General features: G+C 40.5%; 1 protein-coding gene across 3 annotated transcripts in view; it reads left to right on the forward strand.

Moving 5' to 3' along the window:
- Window positions 1-16,011, forward strand: part of RERE (arginine-glutamic acid dipeptide repeats) — a 469,695-nt gene that overhangs the window by 163,487 nt on the left and 290,197 nt on the right. For all 3 annotated transcript variants that reach the window (XM_023215261.1, XM_023215263.1, XM_023215264.1), the window contains exon 2: window positions 4,743-5,211. In XM_023215261.1, coding sequence (XP_023071029.1) covers window positions 4,887-5,211 — 325 coding nt within the window. In that variant the 5' untranslated portion in view covers window positions 4,743-4,886. The remainder of the gene's footprint in view (window positions 1-4,742; window positions 5,212-16,011) is intronic.

Raw genomic sequence — 16,011 nt, forward strand, 5'->3', positions numbered from 1 at the left:
GCCTTTTCACCTCTGAACTCATCTCTGACCTCTCTCCCCCTTCTTGGGCTACTCCTGCCCCTCTGGCCTCCTGTGTCTTGAGTGGGCCTGGCTGGTTCCTGCTTCTGGACCTTGGCACTTCTTTCCCCTCTTCAGGAATCACCTCCCTTCATGTGTCCTTGGCTTTCTCTCTCATGCACCTAGTCAGGGTCAAAGCCCCCTCAGAGAGGGCTTCCCTGAACATCTTGTTTAAAATTGCAGTCCTGCCACACTGTCTGTCCCCCTTAGATTTCACACGTAAGATCTTCTCGTTAGGTATGGTGCCTTTTGTTGATGGTCTCTCTCCACTGCTGAGCACGTAAGCTCAGGATAAGGGCAGGGGTTTTGTGTTGAGTTTTCTGCTGTTTACCAACACCTGGAGCAATAAGTAGCACGTAATAGGCATTCAGTGACATTTGTTCACTGAGTAGCTGAAGCTTGTTGTAAATCTGAAATGTATTCTAGATTAGATTTTCTTCCTTTTCTTATTTAAAGCATGTTATAATGTGTTTCCTGTTTCACTGGGTTGGGGAGTGATTGACACAGATATTTTCAATGTTTTTGGCTTTCTGACTGGAGAAAAATAGCTTTGAGGGCAGAGTGAGTGTGTTTCTTAAATCTGTCTATGTGAATCATCAGCATGGATGAGTGTAGGAGAAGTTGGTGCCTGTGAAGAGCTGGAGACCCTGGCAGCACAGGCAGCAGGAGTTCCTGTGCAGGCCAGATAGGGTTGAGCTTTGAGACAGCTGCGCTGGCATCCTACTTCATGCCCACTGGCTGCGTTCTGGAGACTGTAAAGTGAGGGTGACAACTTCTGTCCAGTTCACTTCATGAGTTGAAAGAATCAAATGAGGAACTTGCTCTATAAACCTCATGTTGCTATAATAAAGGTGCTATTGTTGTATTGTCTACTTTGTAGATCATTTCTAGCAAATTGAAGTGACAGCTCTCCTTCTCAGTGCCATCTGGTTCCTCTCTGGGTCCCTTTCTTTAGCTGTCACATCATTGGTATGTGTTGATCACTGTACACTAAGGCTCAGAAGAATTATGATTTGTATGTTAAACGCAGAGGAAAAAAATATATTCCCATTGAGCTGTATTTTAGAGCCAAATGTAAATGGTAATTGGATTGACTTTTGCTTATTGTTCATACTTATCTGAAAGTTGGTTATATAAATATGTCAATATATAAATGATATGGTATTATTCATATAATTTAATATATTAATATAACATACAGATAATGTAATATGTAAATAGACCCAACTTTCAGATAACTCAAAATTTATTTTATAAACATACACATATACTGGATTTCGTTTTGTGGACATCTTTATTGTTTCTTGAAATTTTAACTTTCTTGCTCACTTTTGGCAGAAACAACTCTTATTTTCTTCGTAAATAGAAACAGTGTATGATTTTGTAGTGAGTAGTGTTGAATGTACATTTTGGACTTACTATTTTTTCTCTCTGAGTACTGAAAAAATGTTTTCTACACAGTTTTCTGGAGCAGTTATCTTGTTAACCCCAGGGAGAATGATTTTTTTTCTTAAAGTCATCAGAAGTGTTTCTGTCCGAAACTGCAATTGCAGTGGAGGGGTTTTCCGCCCAAGCTTTTCATTCTTTTTGGACTCCCAGTAGACATTGATGGGTTTTCAGGGTCAAAGAGGAACATTTTCACAGCTAACGGTGTTAGCTGATAGTTTTTTTTGTTGTTGTTTGATTTTTGTTTTGAGACGAAGTCTCACTCTGTCTCTCAGGCTGAAATGCGATGGCGCCATCTCGGCTCATTGCAACCTCCACTTCCTGGGTTCAAACGATTCTCCTGCCTCAGCCTCCCAAGTAGCTGGGATTACAGGTGCCCACCACCGCACCCGGCTAATTTTTGTATTTTTAGTAGAGACAGGGTTTTGCCATGTTGGCCAGGCTGACTTTGAACTCTTGACCTCAGGTGGTCTGCCCGCCTCGGCCTCCCAAAGTGCTGGGATGACAGGCATGAGCCACCGCCCCCGGCCTGATAGTTTTCTTTCTTTCATGATTGGCTCGTTCGTGCTCTAAACTTAAGACTCGTTGAGAAAGTAGTACGTCTCTGTATTTTCAGTTGCTAGCACTAGTAGCCTACCAGGACTTGGGAGTTTATGAATATCCATTTAGCAGATGGTTCATCTGGGCAGAATGTTGTAGGCAGTAATAATTTTTCCTTTTCTTGAAATATGTTTAGAAAATAGAAATCCTATTTGAAAGCATGTTTCTTACATAGAAGGAAGTAATCTAGTTTTGTGCTACATGCGTTCCTTCTTCTAATGTAACTTCTGATGCATGATTGCTCCTTCATCACCTGTCTCCCAAAGACTGTTAATACTTTCTATTTTGCTGAATGTCTAAGGATATTTTGAGAGGCTTATAAGGTCTTTTCCAGTATGAGATTTGACCTAAGAGCTCTGCAGAGAATATATGGTAATTGTTATGGTTTTAGCATGACCAAAGAGAATTTTCTTTATTCTTTTCTTTTTCTTTTTCTTTTTTTTTTTTTGAGATGGAATCTCTCTCTGTCGCCCAGGCTGGAGTCCAGTGGTGCAATCTCGGCTCATTGCAACCTCTGCCGCCTGTCAAGCGATTCTCCTGCCTCAGCCTCCCTAGTAGCTGGGACTACAGGCGCCCACCACCATGCCCGGCTAATTTTTTGTATTTTTAGTAGAGAAGGGGTTTCACCGTGTTAGCCAGGATGGTCTCGATCTCCTGACCTTGTGATCTGCCCGCTTCAGCATCCCAGAGTGCTGGGATTACAGGCATGAGCCACCATGCCCAGCTGACCAAAGAGAATGTTTTCTGCATCTGAAGCATGTAACTGCAAACTGATTTGTTTATGGTTGTTGTTAAGAGGACCAATCTTTTGTTTGTTTATATGAACTGTTTCCTTGCTTGTTCTAGGTGCATGAGAAACAGAAACTTCTTAGATTTATCAGTTGCCTCTTTTTGTTGCATTTGAACATTGAGAACAAGGACCATGAGTTTTCTCCTCCATTGTGGTTTTAGTTCTAACGGCTGGCACATAGTATTTAGTGAAGATTTGTTGAATAACTGAGATAGGGTATTGGGGAAGATCGTAAGAAAAACACAAAAGATAAATTATTTATTTATAAATTTATTGTTAGGTCTATTCTAAAACTGACTTATAAAGAAAAAAATTTTTCCTGCTATAAAATATGTGTAAGAACTGTGTTGGGTTGGAGTTTGGGATCCACTTTTCCCATTGCAGACTCTTAAACATCTCAGATTTTTCTTCTTGGGTTTCTTTTTGGGGGGGACTTTATTAGGAATACCATTTATCGTAGAAATTTGGAAGACTGTAAAAACCACTTAATAGCCCCTAAAGATGGAAGGTTGTTTCTGGAAGCTGTTACGTTTTGTTAAGGCAGAGATAATACATTTTTTCTTTCTTTCTTTGTTTCTTTCTTTGTTTCTTTCTTTCTTTCTTTCTTTGTTTCTTTCTTTGTTTCTTTCTTTCTTTCTTCTTTCTTTCTCTTTTCTTTCTCTCTCTTTCTTTCTCTCTTTCTGTCTTTTCTTTTCTTTTCTCTTTTCTTTCTCTCTCTCTTTCTGTCTTTCCTTTCCTTTTCCCTTTCCCTTTCCTTTTCCCTTTCCCTTTCCCTTTCCTCGGAGTCTGTCTCTTAGACTAGAGTGCAGTGGCGTGATCTTGGCTCACTACAACCTCTCCCTCCTAGGTTCAAGCGATTGTCCTACCTCGGCCTCCCAAGTAGCTGGGACTATAGGCATATACCACCATGCCCAGCTACTTTTTTTGTGTTTAGTGGAGACAGGGTTTCACCACGTTGGCCAGACTGGTCTCTAACTTCTGACCTCATGTGATCCCCCTGCCTTGGCCTCCCAAAGTGCTGGGATTACAGGTGTGAGCCACCACGCCCGGCCATTAATACATCTTTAGAGAGATCATTTTCCTTGGAACATAACTGAAAACGGTAGGATGATAAGATGTGTAAAATGTAGCTGAAGGTGGAAAAATCTTGCTTTGAAGCTCTCACTTTCATTTGAGTTAAATATTTTTATTCTTGAAGGAAGTTCTGGGAGTTTATAGAAGTAGCCAGAAAATATGTTTAGAATATAGTGTCCTATGAGATATTCTGAGACATTTTTGACAGTGCTACAAACTAGTACTATTTTTTTCAGGTGGAAATATTTTATTTTATGGTGGAGATAGGATCTCACTTTGTTGCCAAGGTTGGTCTTGAATTCCTGACTTCAAGCAGTCCTTCTGGCTTGGCGTCCCAAAGTGCTGGGGTTACAGGCATGAGCCACAGTGCCTGGCCTGGAAATAATTTTTACTACAGATTCTTTTCTCTTTAAATTAATATTATGGGTTATGAAGCTCCTTTTGTATAATAATACCCACTATATGTTGTCTACCAGGGTATCGCTTTGCTTTTTCTTTCAAAAGGAGAAAACATGTAAGGTAGAAGAAGTATAGTTCACTGTTACGCATTCAGATGGTTTTTATTATTGGCATGGTAGAAAACTGCAAACCATTTGCTGAGATCAAAAACTGCATATTGAAAATTTTAACACTTATCTTAATTTTTCTCCTGTGGCTTGTGTGAAGTTTTTAGGTGTAAAGCATGAATAAGTAAGAGATTCATTTAACAAAACATTATTTTAGGAAAGAAATACGAAAAAACGTTAAAGTAAAACCATTCTTTTTTCTCTCCTAGCATTTTTGAAACGTTGGGGTTGTTGGAGTGGTTGGATTTTCCCTGGAATTGAGTGAGAAATTCAGAAGACTGAAGCCCAGGCTTACTGTCTACCTTTCACGGAGGCCTAGCCGTGAGAGGACAGAAGAAGGCACGTGGCGAATCATGACAGCGGACAAAGACAAAGACAAAGAGAAAGAGAAGGACCGGGACCGAGACCGGGACCGAGAGAGAGAGAAAAGAGACAAAGCAAGAGAGAGTGAGAATTCCAGGCCACGCCGGAGCTGTACCTTGGAAGGAGGAGCCAAGAATTACGCTGAGAGTGATCACAGTGAAGACGAGGACAATGACAACAATAGTGCCACCGCAGAGGAGTCCACGAAGAAGAACAAGAAGAAACCACCGAAAAAAAAGTCCCGTTATGAAAGGACAGATACCGGCGAGATAACATCCTACATCACTGAAGACGATGTTGTCTACAGACCAGGAGGTAAGGAGTGCTAGATTTGGGTCTTGCCAGTGTTTGCAGTAGGGGAGTGATCTTAGTATTATGGTGAAATAAATACACTTTGTACACTTTAAGGAAGGCTTGGAATCCAGAAGAGTAGGAAACTTAATTTGGTAAACATGTGACCCACTTTTGGTCAGTTAGGTTTACCCGCTTCTTGCTTGTGTCTGCCTTAATTTGGTCTTGTGTCCTGGTTTATGCATTCATGAGTTCTTTCCTTATTTTCCTATGCTGCTTGTTCTCTAACTTGACCATCTGCTTAGTATTTTTTTGTCTTTTGAATTCATCCTTGCTTTTTAATCTTCAATCATAAATTAGACTGTGGTGACCCTGCAGAATTGACTGCTTGGTGGAGCCAAGTAAACCTTAAGATTCTTGGAAACAGGAAATTTTACCTTGGGACAGGATCAACCAGACTCTAGAGAGGTACTTTTTAAAAATGGCCTTCAGAAGGCTGGGCATGGTGGCTCACACCTGCAATTCTAGCATGTTGGGAGACTGAGGCGGGTGGATGACCTGAGGTCAGGAGTTCGAGACCAGCCTGACCAACGTGATGAAATCCTGTCTCTACTAAAAATACAAAAATTAGCTGGGCTCGGTGGTGTGCACCTCTAATCTCAGCTACTTGGGAGGCTGAGACAGGATAATTGCTTGAACCCAGGAGGCAGAGGTTGCAGTGAGCCAAGATCGTGCCACTGCACTCCAGCTTGGGCGACAAAGCGAGTCTCTGTCTCAAAAAAAAGAAGCCCTGAAGATCAGAGGTTTATTGCTCCTGCTAACTTCCTTTTCCAAAAATTTGTACTTCAGGCTCTCTAATCAACGATAATAGAAGAAGTCATCTTACCTGCTTGGTTTTCCAGAAAATGTATTATGGTCATGCCAGTGTATTGTTGGCTTATAGCGTTGTTCAAAAAAGACTCAGCTTTTAGATGAGATCAGGGAAACAAGTGAGTCAAAACCTATTGAATACTAGCAAAACCTTTCCTTTTCATTTGATGTATTGTGTGTATTAAAACACCTTTTTTAGGCTGGGCACAGTGTAATCCCAGCACTTTGGGAGGCCGAGACAGAAGGATTCCTTGAGCCCAGGACTTCAAGACCAGCCTGGGCAACACAGTGAGACCCCATCTCTAAAAAAAATTCTTACAAATTAGCTGGGTGTGGTGGCACACACTTGTAGTCCCAGCTACTCAGGAGGCTGAGGCAGGAGGATCGCTTGAGTCTGGGAGGTCAAGGCTATAGTGAGCCATGATTGCATCACTGCATTCTAGCCTGGGTGACATAGTAAGACCCTGTCTCAAAAAAAAAGAAGATACTTTTCTTACAGAAGCCAGTAAAACCTAGGTGAAATCATTTTGTTTGAATTGCTTTTACTGTTGAAGAGTGACATGAATTTCGTATGAGATGTAATTAGCAGATTAAAGCTGCCATTTTTATGTTTTTCTGAGAAAGAGATTAAAATACTTCACTGTGTTATGTCCATAATCTGGAACAATCATTTTACTGAGGAATGCTGTTACTGTTCTGAACTTCACATCAAGTTCCAGATTTTCATTCTCCCACATAGGAGTTTTTTAAATTTCAAAAGATGTCAGTGGGGCTGAGCGCGGTGGCTCAGGACTGTAATCCCAGCACTTTGAGATGCTGAGACAGGAGGATTGCTTGAGCAATGTGGAGACCAGCCTGGACAACATAGTGAGACTTATCTCTACAAAACAGCAAAATATTAGCTGGGAGTGTGATGAGCCTGTAGTCCCAGCTACTCAGGAGGCTGAGGTAGGAGAATCTCTTGAGCTCAGGAGGGCAAGGCTGCAGTAAGCCCTGTTCACATCATAGCACTCCAGCCTGTGCAGCAGAGCAAAACCCTGTCTCCACCCACCCTCTCCCCCGACCCCACCAAAAAAAAAAAAAAAAAGTCAGTGTTAGAACTTAATACAGACAAATTTGTATTCACAACTACAATTTCTTGGTTGAAGATTAACTGAGACGGTGTTTGTGTGATATAAATTTATCAGAGTGGAGGTTTTAGAGCAGTTAGAAATTTGCTATAAGGATTAAATGATGTGTGTATGAGTTACAGTACTGTCTGTATTTATCTTTGATTTAGACTCAGCTATTGGGCAATAAGAATTTCTTAGTGACTGAAGAATCTCTTAGAGTTACCACAGATTGCTTGTTTAGGGCATACGCACATCTGAATCATGGGAAAGGAACAGAATGTGTTAACTCTTTTAGATATAGATTACATTATGATAACTTCAATATAAGGAAAAATTTGTTATCCTTTCTCTTGATAACAATTTAATTGTGGTAATGAAGTTTGGATCATTGTCAAAAGGCAGGCTGCCTTGTGCAGTGTTGAATGCTAAATAACCTTTCTCAACATTTACAACATATGGAACGTTACTCTGGTGTCAGTGGGGACATTTCACCAAAAATAGTAATCAAGTATATACAGAAAATGCTGCCTGTACAGTCTCCCTCATGAGAGAGTCGGAATTAGTGACTCCTAGAAGCCCCACAGTTAAGGAAACCTCTTTAACATGAAAAATACCTGCTATTTTTCCCATTTATGAGACTGTGACACCATGTTTCTGCTGAGTATCTTCCTAAAAATACAAATCAACCCAAAAGCAGTCTTGGATCTGGGCACAGTGGCATGTGCTTGTAGTCTCAGCTACTTGTGAGACTGAAGTGGGAGGATCTCTTGAGCACAGGAGGTCAAGGCTGCAGTGCTCTATGACTGTAGTGAAATTTTTACAAATTAGCTGGGTGTGGTGAACTATGATTATAGGAAGTCCTCCTGATATGGTTTGGCTCTGTGTCCACACCAAATGTCACCTTGAATTATAGTAATCCCCACATGTCAAGGTCAGGACCAGGTGGAGATAATTGAATCATGGGGGCAGTTTACCCATCAAGTTGTTGTGATAGTGAGTGTGTTCTCACGGGATCTGATGGTTTTATAAGGGGCCTCTCCACCTTTGCTCAACACCTCTCTCTCTCGCGGTCATGTGAGAAGGATGTGTTTGTTTCCCTTTCCACCGTAATTGTAAGCTTCCTAAGGCCTCCCCAGCCCTGTGGAACTGTGAGTCAATTAAACCTCTGTCCTTTATAAATAACCCAGTCGGAGGCAGTTCTTTATAGCAGCGTGAGAACGGACTAATACACCTCCCTTCTTGAGTCTGGAAGAATATGTGTAGGGAGATTGCTAAGGACTTATTTACAGAATGGTTCTTAAAGTGCTTGAACAAGAACTATGTATTTATGGAGGCTGATAGTGTTTCAGTGAATCTGAAAACCTCTGTGAAATGTGAAAAAGGTGTGCTCTCTCTGGAAGCGAAGTGTGGTATAAAGGATCTATAAAGGCCACACATGGTTTGGAAGATTTCCGTGGCACTCAGAGCAAAACAACTTCACCTGAGGCACCCTTTTACTTGAGTGGGAGCAAAACAGCTTCACCTGAGGCACCCTTTTGCTTGAGTGGGGGCTGTGCCTTTGCATCCTGCCAGGTCCAGTGGATGTTTGACTATTTGGTAAGGAGACTGTCTTTGACCTTCTCAGTGGTTTCTTTTCTTTTTGGTGATGGATTTGAAGCTAACTGAGTTGGCTGCCTTCTCCAAACAGCTTTTTCTCTAAATGGGTATTTGTTAAATATTGTCTGTTCTTTAGGGTTTCTTAAACTGAAGAATCAGAAGTAGGGTGCTGGGCCAGACAAGGTGGCTCACACCTGTAATCCCAGCACTTTGAGAGTCTGAGGTGGGAGGATCACTTGAGGCCAGGGGTTTACGGCTGCAGTGAATTATATGCCATTAAATATTACAGCCTGGGTGACAGAGCAAGACTCTTGTCTCTTAAAAAAAAAAAAAAAAAAATAGAGTACTGTGATTAGATTCCCAGATGGGGGTTGAGTTTTCTCTTGTCTTTGTTTTGTTTCCTGATTTTTTTTTTTTGACACAGGGTGTTGCTCTGTCATCTAGGCTGTCATTGGTATGATGACCTCCCAGGCTCAAGTGATCCTCCTGCCTTGGCCTCCCAAAGTGCTGGGATTATAGACATAAAGCCATTGCACCTGGTCTTTTCCTTTCTTGGTATAAACTACTACAATAACATCTTTTGTTAGTGATGAAAAACCATTATCCTCACCCACTTGCAGAGATCCTGTGTGCTTAGTTGTATCTTAAAAGCTTAGGATCTGTGGAGAATGTTGTAAAGGATATCTTCAATGGATTACTAGCTTAAAAAAAAAAAAAAAAAGAGACAGAGTCTCACTGTCGCCCAGACTGGAGGTGAGTGGTGTGATCATAATTCACCACATCCTTGAACTTCTGGGCTCAATTGATTCTCCTGCCTCAGCCTCCTGAGTAGCTAGGACTACAGGTATGCACACACCTGGCCTATTAAAAATATTTTTTTGTAGAGATGGTGTCTTGCTATGTTCCTCAGGCTGGTCTTGAATTCCTGGCCTCAAGTAATCCTCCTGCCTCTGTCTCCCAAAGTCTTGGGGTTACAGGTATGAGCCACTGCATCTGGCCTAATTACTAGTTTTTAAATGGTAGATTTTTTTTTTTGGAGACATAGTCTCACTCTGTTGCCCAGGCTTGAATGCAGTTGCGAGATCTCAACTCACTGCAACCTCCGCCTCCTGGGTTCAAGCAGTTCTCCTGCTTCAGCCTTCTGAGTAGCTGGGATTACAGGCACATGGCACCACACTCAGCTAATATTTATTTATTTAGAGATGGAGTCTCACTCTGTCGCCAGGCTGGAGGTCAGTGGCATGATGTTGACTCACTGCAACCTCCACCTCCCAGGTTCAAGCGATTCTCCTGCCTCAGCCTCCTAAGTAGCTGGGACTACAGGTGCGTGCCACCACACCTAGCTAATTTTTGTATTTTTAGTAGAGACAGGGTTTCACCATGTTGGCTAGGACGGTCTCGATCTCTTGACCTTGTGATCCGCCTGCCCCAGCCTCCCAAAGTGCTGGGATTACAGGTGTGAGCTACTGCTCCTGGCCTAATTTTTGTATTTTTAGTAGAGACAGGGTTTTACCACGTTGGCCAGGCTTGTCTCGAACTCCTAAACTCAGGTGATCCACCCACCTTGGCCTCCCAAAGTGCTGGGATTACAAGCTTGAACCACTGCTTCCAACTGAATAGATCTCTAATACTCACTTGTTTCTATGGGATATAAAGCACAGATTAATATTTTTCAAATATATAATTTTTTGCTTTCTACATCTCCAAATTGGTTTTACTACTCAGAGTAAGTATAAACTATAGGGACTTCTTGAGATGTCACTAAGAATGAACGTAGCAGGGATACTTTGAGGATAAAAGTAGGCTTTCATATAATCATGCTTTTTTTGTCCCAAGCTATATTTAAATTGTTTAGTGTTTAGAAGCCTGAGATCTTATGGAGAAATTGAATATTATTTAGAATCTATCACCAAGGTTTAATCTCATGCATTGTCACAACCAGGTCTTTTTAACTTTTGCTTCTAAACTCTTTGATTACCTTAATTTTGTCCTTAGGAGCTCAGCATAATGGATTTTGTTACTTACTCTGCCCATGTTCCCTCCTGCCTCAGGGCCTTTGCACTTGCTCTTCTCCTCTCGGTAACACACTTAATTCTTATCTTTTCTTCAGCTCTCCCACCCCAGTGTCATTGCCTTTCCTCTCCCTGGTTAGTCAAACAAATTTCCTTAATAAATACTATTATAGCCTTTTTTGTGTCTTGTCTTCTAGCACTTACAACAATACTTTTTTATTTATTAGGATTAATAAGTCTTCCTCCTCCAAAAAAACAGCAGTTCTTATTTTTCCCCACTCATCATTGAATTCCTGCCGTCTACTGACAATAGTGTACACATAGTGTGTATTCCATAATATATATACTTTTTTTTCTTTTTTTTTTGAGATGGAGTCTTGCTCTGTCACCCAGGCTGGTGTGCAGTGGTGCCATCTCAGCTCACTGCAACCTCTGCCTCCTAGTAGGTTCAAGTGATTCTCCTACCTCATCTTCCCAAGTAGATGGGATTACAGGTGTGTGGCACCAGGCCCAGCTAATTTTTGTGTTTTTAGTAGAGTCGGGGTTTCACCATGTTGGCCAGGGTGGTCTCGAACTCCTGACCTCAAGTGATCTGCCCACCTCGGTCTCCCAAATTGCTGGGATTACAGGCGAGAGCCACCGTGCCCAGCCTGTATTCCGTAATATTTGTTGAATAAAGAAATTTCTAGAAACATTAAAAAATTTATTGACTCATTGATGATGTTAAAATTAGAATAAGGCTTCCGGAAGTCTGTTTTGTATTACTTCCCAATGAATGATTTAACAGGCCTGTTAAAAATAAAACCAAAACAAAAACCTTGTGGGGCTTTATTGTATATTGTCCTTGAGTCAGATCTAACTTCTTTGTTGTCTGTCAACCATTACTCCTGTTTTGAGATGGCTGTCATGGTACAAATTGATTTATTACACAGCTGTGTGCAGCCAGATTTCCCTTCTGGGCTTCTTTAGCATAGGATATTGATTTCTGGAGTATGCTGTAGGTGGCATATTAATTTCTTTCTACTGTTTTCTGTTAGGTTCTAGGAAATTTGATTCCTTTATTTCTGGTGTAGGTAGAACTGGTTAAAAAATTAAATTCATATTATTGTGAGTTTTTTTTATTTTGGCATATTGGTATTGCTTGCTATTTGGTAATGAAAAATTTTTGTTTTTTAGAAAGTATGTATTAAGCCGGTTCTCCATTTTTTAATATTTTGTCATATTAACTGATAATTTTGTTTGTCCAATTTACCCTAGATATAGTCCTAGAATATGAGTTCCTGCTACTTTCATGAACAAAGTGCAAAATATGTATTTATGTAGATAAGTTTGTGGTTTGTGAAATCTTAGGTGATACAAAATATTTGACCCTTTTATTTGCCAATTTTGAGGAAAAATGTCCTGGAAACAAGAATTGTTTGCTTTGATCACTTAAGTGTTATTTTCTTTTGATGCAAATGGAATTTAAGCTGAAAAAAATTCAAACTAGGCAAACTGAAACCTGAGGATCTAGTTTGAATAAAAATGGAATATACGTATTTCTAAAATCTATTTAAAGTAAATGACTATAGGTCAGGTGCAGTGGCTCACATCTGTAATCCTAGAACTTTGGGAGGTGGAGGTAGGTAGGTGGATTGAGCCCAGGAGTTGGAGACCAGCTTGGGCAACATGGCGAAACCTCGTCTCTACTCAAAATACAAAAATTAGCTGGGCTTGGTGGTGTGCTTCTGTAGTCCCAGCTCCTTGGGAGGCTGCAGTGGGAGGATCCCTTAAGCACTGAAGGTCGAGGCTGCAGTGAGCAGTGATTGCACCACTGCACTCCAGCCTGGATTACAGAGTGAGACCTCATCGCAAAAACAAATAAATCATTTCAAACATAATGTTGAGTGGACACAGAAAAGCATAATACTGTATAATTCCTTTTATAGAAAATTTTAAAACCGCCACAACTAATCTTTGGTGTTTGAAGTCAGGAGAGAGATTGCCCTGTGGGTACGGGGTAAAGAACATTAAGAGGACCCCCAAGTTCTGGTCATGTTATGTTTTATGGTACTGGTTACACTTATGTGTTCTTTGAAAATTTACTGCATTTTGCACTTCTCTGTATATGTATTATACTTCAGTAAAAAGTTTGCCTTAAAAGTAAAGATAACATGAAACTATTTTCTAAATGGAAAATTTCCATTGAATGAAGTTACTGTTTAAAGTGGGGAGAGAGTCCCCAGTGTTTTAACAAATGGTCCTAACATTTAGCTACTGCTTCTTTACTGAGGGGTTGGTCTGTGGTGGCTGAAAGTGGTGTCACATCCTTAGTTCCCTGAATCATGGAAAGCTTCCTTAAGGCAATTAATTACTCAGACAAATATTGCCTTCCCAAAATAAAACCAAGATCTGACATTTGGTGTTCCAGGATATATATATATATATATATATAAAAATATATATAAAAGCTCATTTGATCTGTAACTTTTTGTTTACATCTCTTAATATTTAGAAGAAGTTTAGGTATTAATAGATGTGACATGCAAATGAAGGTGTCTTCTTGAGACATTCGTGTTTTGTGGTGGGGTAGAAGTTTTATTGATAATGGCAAGAATATTTTTGTGTAATATAGCATAAAGACATCTTTAGGCAGAGCTTAATGTTGTTCTCAGACCTGTGACAAATTCAGTTGCACTTATTAGACCTATTATTAATCTGCTTAAAGCTTTTCAGTGTATTCCCTGTTCTCCAGCAGGTTCGTTCCCAGAACCTGGCACTCCAGACCCTCTGTGACCTAATTGCCTATCTGTGCAATCATCTTTAATGTTATTTAATCAACGTTAGTCTTATTTGGGAGGAAACACAATGAGGCTGTGTGTTAGTTTGTTAGGGATGCTGTGGCACGGTCTAACAAATGGAGTGGCTTAAACAGCAGAGGTGGGTTGGCTCACAGTTCTGGAGGCCACACATCCAAGAGTAAGATGGTGGCAGGATCGTGTTACCTCTTTTTCTTTTCTTTTTGAGACAGGGTTGCCCAAGCTGGTGTGTTACGGCATAATTATTGCTCACTGCAGCCTCAGTCTCCTGCCTCAGCCTCCTGAGTAGCAGGGACTATAGGCATGCATCACTATGCCTGGCTAATTGTATTTTTTGTAGAGACAAGATTTGCCATGTTGCCCAGGCAACCCTTGAACTCCTTGGCTTGCGCTGTCCGCCCACCTTGGCCTCCCAAAGTGCTGGGATTTCAGCCACTGCACCCAGCCTCATGTTACCTCTGAAGGTACCAGGGAACGTTCTGTTTCAAGCCTCTGTCCTTGCTTACAGCAGTTTGCTGCTTTGTGGCAGCGTAGTGGTGATCTTTCATAGCATTCTCTTTGTGTACATGTCTCTGTGTCTATCTACATTTTTCCTTTTTATAAGGATGCCAGTTATATTGGATTAGGGCTCACCTTACTTCATCTTAACGAATCACACCTACAGTGTAATTGTATCTTCATATGTCCTTATTTTAGTTGCATTGGCAATGATGACCCTCTGTGTGTTTTTTTTTTTTTTTTTTTTTTTTTTTGAGTGGTAGGGAAAGGGTCTCTGTTGTCCAGGCTGCAGTGCAGTGACATGAACACGGCTTACTGTAGCTTTGAACTCCTGGGCTCAAGTGATCCTCCTGCCTCAGCCTCTCAAGTAGCTGGAACTACAGGTGTACACCACTGTACCCAGCTAGTTTCTAAATGTTTTTTACAGAAGGGATCTTGTTTTGTTGTCTAGGCTGGTCTTGAACTCCTGGCCTCAAGCCATCATCTTGCCTGAGCATCTCAGAATGTTGAGATTACGGGCATGAGCCACTGTGTCTGGCCTTACCTGTTCTTTAATAAGGTCACATTCTGAGCTATTGGGAGTAAAGACTTCAACATATGAATTTTGGGAAGGACAAACTCATCCTCTAACAGGCAGGAAGAGCTTTGTTGTTAGGTAGACTCAGGTTTAAGTGATTCACATTTGAGTGACATCTTCAGTTCTCTTAGTTGTATGTCTTTGGAACAATAGGGAAAATGTAGTTCTTATTTTCAGCCACATTATAGTGAACTTTTAGTTGTGGATTACATTAACTTTTAATTACTTCTGTTTCTGTAGAAATTTTATTTCATCTTTTAGGCAATTGCCTTTTCGTGTATATTAGGAAGTTACTCAAATTCCACGTATGTGAAAGACAGTTCTTTAGCACATAAAAACATACTACTTCGTGGGGATAGAGGAAAGAGAAAATACTAAAGTTATTCTAATTAGAGAAATGAGAAGTGATATTTTAGACAAATTAATCATACCTTTTTTGATTTTATAGGGAAAGGATCATTAAGTATCATGAAACCTGTAGTGTAGTTGTTCTCTGCTCCAAGCATTGGCCACAGATTGGCATCCCACGGGAGTTGGTTAGAAATGCAGAATCTCAGATTCCACCCCCAATCTGCTGAATCAGAATCCATGTTTTATATAATAAGATGCCCAGGTGATTTAAACACATGTTTAGGTTCGAGAGTCAGTGATCACTCATTAGTGCTTCCTAGTCTTTTCCAAGCTAATACGCAGCTAGAAAATGAGTCCATTGCCTTGAGTCTGAGAGGATTAGTACTCAGCATGCTTGTCACTTACTTGTGGCAGACTAGAAATTAGGCAGATCAAAAATTAAAGAGAAAAAATGCGTGATTTCATGGCTTGAGATTTTGATGTTAAATACAGTGCATGCAGTCCAAGAAGAACAGAGGTGGCTGCAGAATTACATTCTGGCCAAATGATTGGGAATAATTTGGATCTTCTAAAGTGCCTGATTTCAAAGGACACTGTGAACTTGGCTGTAAATAGTAAGGGAGCTACAACATGGATGACAACCGGTTTTAAAGCACCTTCTATCTACTGGGTTTGCTTTGAGCATGTAGTTTCTGGTCCTTAGAAAATTCCTATGCAACCTAGACATTGTTTCCCCGCTGTACAGTTGAGGAAACAAAGACTTGGAGGCCAAGGTCACACAGCTGGTTTGTAAAATGGTATGGGCTTGTGAGAATTGGTTAAAGCCAAGAATGAATGGACATTTGCATAAAATCCTGAAGAGAATACAAAAAACAAATACACCTGTGTTGAAGGAAAAAGAAGAGATAGACTGATGTCTTCTAAAATGCAAGTGATATAATTACTTTGCTCTTTTTCTCTTTTTTCCTTTTACTCCTAAGATTATTTATAGCTCTCCTGTTTCCAAAAAT

The sequence above is a fragment of the Piliocolobus tephrosceles genome, chromosome 1 (assembly GCF_002776525.5).
Source record: "Piliocolobus tephrosceles isolate RC106 chromosome 1, ASM277652v3, whole genome shotgun sequence".
NCBI lineage: Eukaryota > Metazoa > Chordata > Mammalia > Primates > Cercopithecidae > Piliocolobus > Piliocolobus tephrosceles.